We start from the raw sequence: 7,694 nt of genomic DNA, 5'->3' as shown, positions 1-7,694 counted from the left end.
ATTAGCAGGTCATTCAATTTTCATGTAACTAATAAAACATGCATTAAAATTTAGAATGCGATGATTGTAGTTTTGGCTATTGCGACGAATGTTTTATTTTATGCAGACAATTCTCAGTAAAACATAGAAATTTACAACATGATTAATTCACATAAAAAGGTGAAACATACTTTTTGTCAAACCAACTATTTGTAAACTTGGGTTCGATCAAAAATGTTGAAAGATAATCCAAAGTTCTCTACAGATAATCACCATTATTTTTCATACTGCCGCAGGGCACTCAGGGTTATACAAATTAGAAATTAGATTACAGCTGCTTATTTCAAATTAAAATACCTTTATAAAAATACCAATGGCTATGAATTTCAAAACAATAAAATCTTACCAATCAAAGGGCTGTTCCAATGTATCGTGTCGAACGCTGGATCCGCCCCAGGTCCCAGCTGCCCACAAAGCCCATAAAAAACCGACAGTTCAATAAGTCGGTAGTACGTCTGATTGGTGATAATTGTTTCTTATGATTTGATCGTTTCATTTCTTTGTCTATCGAGGACTACGTTTGTTCTTTAGAAAATATTATTGTCTTTAGGATAAGATAAATTTTAACGTGTTGAATTCAAATCAAAGGTGCAAAAACACCAACGCCGTCTACGTTACGCGCATTGATACACCTGCGCACGTAACACACCAACAGTACAAACGAATACAACAGCGGTAAGTAAACAAAGACTCGTGCGATAATTTCGAAGGATTCAACATCAACTTTTTTCTCGTTTACTTCAATTGCGTTGGCAACGCAAGCGATGACGCAAATTAGGGACAAAAAACAGCTATCGACCTTGAAATACACATAATTCTCGTCCGTGTACGGTCGCAGTAGAACAAAAACGAGAAGCACAATAATGCTCACTGCTTCGAAGAATGGGAAGAAAGTGTGCTCGTAATAGTTTCGAAAGATACTCATTGTGATGAAGAACAAACGACAAAAGATGTAATACGAGGCGAACCAACTGCGACTTGGACGGTAGGGACTTTTAATAGCCTCGAAAAGGGGAATAAATTTCCGAAAACATTGAAAGTGGGTGGTGAAGAATGAGCTAAACGCAATCACAGTCGGAAACAATATTACTATAAAGACGAAAATAAGCAAGGCCGGGATGGCGTACGGCAAATGACGCTCGCTAAAATACAGAACATCGCCTTGCTTATAAACATACCACTTCCCATCGATAGAGACCCCGTACAAAATGCTGAAGGTGACGTTTGTCAACGACGAGTAAGAGAGGATCGCAATAGTCACAAATGCTTGATGAAAAGGGCGATTGGCCAACGGAAGATTTGGAAATCTCCGCAACAGTTTAGCGATGAGGTAAAGTAGCAGAAAGCAATAGAACGGCACAATATATTGCAAAGCAAGTTTTTGAAGGTTATCCATGCCCTTCCATATACACCTGCCGGTGCTGAGGTCAAACAATCCATTGGTTAAACTTATGACGAGCTTAATAAAAGGATCCATATACTTTTCATGGTATGGAAGTATGTTGACAATGTGATATGTGTACAGCCATGAATTCAAAGGTCCAGAGAAGAAGTCGATTTGAAAATATATGATTGCCAGAACGACTATGGTCAAAATGCCCAGCGCTAGTAAAAGCCATAGAACACCCAAATTTCCTCGACAATTGCGGCATTCATTCGTACCAACCACCACACTGTAACCTGGTACGCAGGAGCCACATAACTGTCCCGTTCTACTTTTTATGCATTGTTGGGTAGTGCTTCCGAATTTGGTAATTACGCATTCATCAATAGAATTGGTCGAGTCATACCCCATGTTCCTACAATGGCAGTAACCTACAGGACATGAAATAACTATCAAAGCACCATTACTCGCACGTGTTGCCCAATATCCCTTTTTCAAATAGATCGTTTCTCCATCACCACCACATCTTCTATAACCATAATTCATTTCCGAACGCGGAAGGCACACGCACTTCCCAGCATTCACGTTGAAAGTGTAACCACCGTAGCATGAGGTTGTCGTCACATTGTCTACCGTAATTTCCATCATTTGCGTGTATACTGCGCTGAGTCGAACTCGGAAATTTTCCTTGCTGCTATTGCCGTTGAAAGAAATCGGAACAGAGCTTTTCCCATCGTTGATGTAGATGTAATGAGAGACGCGCTTTCCTAAATGGATACTCGAATTGTCCGACGAAATCACTGACATTTTTAAAAGCCCATTCGTCTCATCACCTTTCTCGTCCAACAATGTGACTTTGGGAGAGATCGATTCTCCTATAAATCCTGACCAATGATTTTTTGATGTGTTCATTTGAACTGGGTCTGTCATGATTTCAGGCTCGGCATCATACTCATGAGTGTTCTTAGTGTAATGAAATACGGGAGACCATTGCAGTGCACTCTTCACGTTCCCATAGCTTCGACAAAACTGCAAAGTGTCGCAATACACGGACTTGCCGGATTTAGAAGGGGCGCTGTTTTTTGCAAAAGTAACTCTTGCAGACCACCTTCTGGGTGGAACAGAGGTGTTGATGTAACCAAAAAAGCAAGACGATCTAACGAGCAAGTTACCTGTAAACGCTTTTAGATTTGGCCCTTGAGAATACGCGTATATGGCACCACCCCTCAAAGATGCGCGGTTGGAGGTGAAATGCAAATGCGAATTTACGCCAAGAATTATTCTCGATCTCCCAAACATAGCCAGTGCTCCGCCCTCGCTGCCATTGTTTTTGATGAATTTCACGGATCTCTTAATGTACATATTGCTCAAGTCAAGTACCAACGCTGTTCCATTGTTTGACGTGAAGTTCACATCAATCAATTGTACAGGTGCTTCATCAACATACATGGCAGCTGTGCCAACAATACCCTGTCCATGCGGTTTGCCATTTGATATAACAAAATTTTCTCTCAACTCACAATTTTGCAACTTGATAACATAAGGTATTTCAATGCATGCACCAAGCGTATGCTCCCATTTCAGCATATCAATAGCTTTCGACAAAAACCCCAAAGCAGATGCCACAGTCGCTTTGTTATTAACCCAATGGGTGTGTTTGAAAGTGAGGCTTTTATGATGAGTGTTGTTCATTTTATAAGAGCTTGATCCAAACACAGACACTCCTCCACCCCAAAGAGCAGAATTACTAGTATAGTTACAGAGTTCTTGTAAAAAATGGTTGGGTTTGAAGGACAATACTTCCATGTAGTTAAAACACTGAAGGAAGGAAAACCTTCCACCCCCACCCGACAATGCCGCATAATTTGATTCCACAGACACATTTCTGAAATATGCAACATTGTCGAATGACTTTCCTTCAAATAATACATAATATCCACCACCCCAGTCTGCAATATTATCCCTCAAAATACAGTCTATCAATTGGATGACATTACCTTCTGAGTGACTTTTAAAAGTGGCTGCTATACCACCACCACATCCAAAAATCACGTTTTCACCATTGCCTTCTGTAGGATTGGATGCATTTTTCTCATTCCAGTTACAACCATTGTTTATAAAGGAACAATTGTGAAACTTATAAATGTTGTTCTTTCCAGCAAAAGCTTTATCGTTCTTGCTGTAAGTAAATTCAATGGTAAGTCCACCACCAACATGAGCAATGCCAGATTCGACCTTACTACCGTTCTCTGATCTGTATATGTTGCCTGTAAAATACGTATGTGAGAACGCAACCATTCCACCAACATTGACAAGAGCCACACCAATCCCAGTGCTGTTAGCAACTTTACAACTGGTGACATCGACATTGGTGATGTTTGAAAAATATAAACCAGCATAATATGAGATGGCTGCATTGTTTGTAGCATTTTTTCTTGAGCCACAACGCAAAAATGTCAAATTTGTGAGCACAACATCTTTGCTCGATGAAAATACAAAGCCTATCTCGGGCTTACATCGGATGGTGACTTGTTTTGAAGCTCCGCTTATCGTAAGGTTATAGAAGCCGTTTAGATTATAATTCTTTTCCACAATCTGATCATCCAGTATTTCGATTTTAGTCGACGTGCGAAACTTAGAAGCATCGGATACAACAGCAAGGACAAAGTCCAACGTTCTACAAATTTGATGTCGATTATTGTCACGCATGCAGAGAGTATCATTTCCGTGAGCAGAAGATATGAGTATTGTGTTCTCCGATGCCAAACAGAAACTTACACATTGAAAGAAATAAAACATCGATCCCCACATAAAATACATTCTTTCATGATTCTCGAGAAAACAACTTTCTAAGTATGTTTTCTCGCTTTTCTCGATAAAAAGACAACAGGCAAATGGCCACCGACGTTTTCCGTAATCTTGTCTATTTTACACTTCCGGCATATTTTGCTTTAATGTTCTGTTCAGTTTCTGGAAATTTCATGCAAACTGCTCAAATTAAGTAATGGCAATTGCACAAAGCAAATCTTTGTGCATCTATCAAGTAAATAACGGGACGAACTGAAGATTTGACTTTCCAAAAACAATAAGTGAATGTCTTGGAAGTTTGGACTGTTTAGTTGCAGTTGCAGAATTTTAAGGATTTCAAGGAATTTCGATTTGCGGAATTGGAATTTCCTAGCAAAGGTCTTTGGCTAAATTTGGCAAATTATATTTGGAACGAGATTACGTGTTTCTTGAGAACAAGGCATTTTCTTCTAACTCTAGTTCAGGAACCTTGAATATAAATGTGACTGGTCAATTACTTGTTCCGAATGAATAGTGGTCAGCGAAAAAACTTTGATGGAAACAGGGACATAGCAAACTGTTCAATAATTTGGGGCCTATAATCAGATGTATCATATATACATGTTAGAAAACTATGCATTTCTTTTCAAATTAATGCAGCAGATCATGCATGTATGAGTATGCTCCACCCTCCCTCTCCAATTATAGAGCTTGTTTTGTCCCTGTTGGAAGGGGGTGTTTGATAAAACATAAGATTTATTACAACAAAAGGAGTCTCATACGTGGACCAATAAATCCATAAATCTGGCCTGTAAAACACATTTGACGTTCTAAGGGCCGGATTAACTTTTCGTGGGGCCCGTGGCATATTTTCAGCGCGAGGTCTTTCTCTCCCCCCTGGACGGAAAGATTAAAAAATAATATGTATACGTGTGATAAAATTATGCGCAACATAAAGTTCTGATTAGAGCCATAGAAATAGACCAGAAAAATTGTAAAATTAAATTTATTGTGACGTTTCGTCTTTAAAAATGCTTTTGGATATTATGTGGATGGTTTCGTCAACAGGTATGTTAGTAAAACCATCCACATAATATCCAAAAGCATTTTTAAAGACGAAACATCACAATAAATTTAATTTTACAATTTTTCTGGTCTATTTCTATGGCTCTAATCAGAACTTTATGTTGGGCATTAATTTTTATCACACGAATTCGATTTCCGCTCGGCAAGTCTCTCGCTACAATAATATATATACCATGATGTGCAAAAATATATGTATGTTAAAACAAAAACGCATGTACATTAATTTGAATATTTGAATTGTCCCCCCAACCTAGCTTGAATCAATAACAACTATTATAGAGAACTTGATTATAAAGACAAAATTAAACCTACTCAACCAACTAAACGTTCATAAGATTCAGTATACATGCTCTGATGCAGCGATGCATGCTTACTTGACATGTATGTAAAATGTACGTGTAATTAATGTAACATATCTTTCACTAAAATTTTGCTTAGTAAACGTTGTGTTTGCGGGATTTCTTTACAGCAAACTCTTTCATTATGGACGACATGTCAATGCTACGAAGCAGATAATTTTCAATGCTAAGTAGAACAAGCTGTTTACTCGCTTCTGCGTCATTCATAATCGGAGTTGATTCTAGATTAGCTTAAGTTTGGAAAAGGACAACTCTCCAGAACAGTTCGAGATCATGAGACTAAGATAGATTCGCAGTGCAATTACAGTGTTCGGAAATACACTTTCCTGATTGTTCTCCAGAAGAAGTCTGTACATGCACAATTCCAATGAATCCACGTTGTGGCATCGTTGTCCTCTTTCGTTGTGTCATCTTCACCGTCATATTCATCAGAGGATGTTTCGTTCATCCTCGTTCACCAATGCGCCAAAAAATATTAGAACTGAGTAAAGCGCGGGGCCCCCTGATGAGCGGGGCCGTGGGCGGACGCCCCTTCTGCTATATGGTTAATCGGCCCTGGACGTTCTTTCTCGACTTTTAGCAAATATTTGTGAATTCGCTGCAGTAAATCTAAAGCTGCTACTTTAGATGTACTGAATTACGACCGTGATCACAAAAAATCCGCTTCAAATCTGACGCTTTTTTCAGAGTGTACAGATAGATGATCTTCATTGCTTCAGCGACAAGAGTCAATGCAATGGCAAGAGTCAGCCTGTCAGAGACAAGAGTCACTGCTACACAATAGGAGCTCCGATCTGATATACAAGAATAACAATATATACATACACAATACATTATTATTATCATTCTATTATACCAGAGCAGGGTAATTTTCTAAGCTGAATTTGACGATGAATTTGAGAATTTTTACAAACAAGCAATGCTCGAAATAAGATAGAAGATTTTTCGGCCTTCCTCTATAATATTGCTATAGTCTTTTCCACCTGTCTTTTGTCGCATTATTTTCCATTGACAGTATAAATCATGCGCTCACGGTGCACAAAGCATATTATTAAATGTCCTGAATGATCGAGCAACCAACATCGTTTCCTGAAACGACGTTTCTTTTTTTGGGAGGGAGGACTGGGGGAATCTTACGCATTTGTCATTCTGAAGTCTTCGCTTTAGCTTAAGTAAAAAGCAGCATCATTCACTCACTAATTATACGCATCTAAGAAATTACAACTCCAGGAATTTTTTACTCCTCTTTTGTTTTTACTCTCTTGGATCACAAAACCAACAAGACATTTTGAACTTCAATTATCGATTTTTTTGTATATTCAGGTATTTTCGAATAGTTTTTCATGTCCGAGTTACCGATACCATCAAACTGGTAAGACTGGTTAGGAGGTGAAGTAACCTGAGCAAGCGGATATTTACTATGAATTTACGACGAGTCACGCTACGATTTTAATGAGTCAATCAAGACCCGCAAATGGTAACATTCGTACTTTGCCAGCAATTTTCTCTCGCTCAGAAACGCTTCAGCATAAATATTCCATCGTGACCTCTATGAAATCTGAACCAATGTTGTTTTTGCAGGACAATTGGAAGCATATACTGTAAAAAATGATTGGTTAAAATAACCATATGATTGGTTAAAGTAAACATAAAAATATTAGTTATTTAACCATATGGTTAGTTCAACCAATCAGTTTTTACAGTATATATATACGTGTTCATTACGTTTTCGATGCACCCAGAATCAAAGACTTGACAAAATATCGTGACGAAATTGCATTGATCTTCATGTGGCACCAACATGAATTGACAGATGTGCACCGTGACAAAAACCGACTTCCGTCGATTGCTGAAATTTTCTCAAATTATTACGCAACGGGAGAGATGTGATAGATTAAATAAAATCAACAGTGCACCTTCAACTCACGTGAGTCAAAGAATTTTTCGCTTGACACTTTTTAATAAACAAAAGAATTTATAATAATGAGCCCCGCCATCGAAACGCAACATTCATCCACACACGCGCAAAGCCCACACAA

The 7,694-nt window shown here is 38.4% G+C and overlaps 1 protein-coding gene across 1 annotated transcript; it reads right to left on the bottom strand.

The window, feature by feature from the left end:
* Window positions 1-64: 64 nt before the first annotated feature.
* On the bottom strand, window positions 65-4,496 carry LOC124446636. The gene has a single exon (XM_046997481.1). It carries the CDS (start codon window positions 4,241-4,243, stop codon window positions 617-619), a length of 3,627 nt encoding a protein of 1,208 aa, XP_046853437.1. The 5' UTR covers window positions 4,244-4,496; the 3' UTR covers window positions 65-616.
* Between the last annotated feature and the right edge of the window lie 3,198 nt (window positions 4,497-7,694).

The sequence above is a fragment of the Xenia sp. Carnegie-2017 genome, unplaced genomic scaffold (genome assembly GCF_021976095.1).
Source record: "Xenia sp. Carnegie-2017 unplaced genomic scaffold, XeniaSp_v1 HiC_scaffold_22, whole genome shotgun sequence".
Taxonomy (NCBI): Eukaryota; Metazoa; Cnidaria; class Anthozoa; order Malacalcyonacea; family Xeniidae; genus Xenia; species Xenia sp. Carnegie-2017.
The sequence above is the reverse complement of the archived record's forward strand: the minus strand, read 5'-3'. Positions and strand labels throughout refer to the sequence as shown.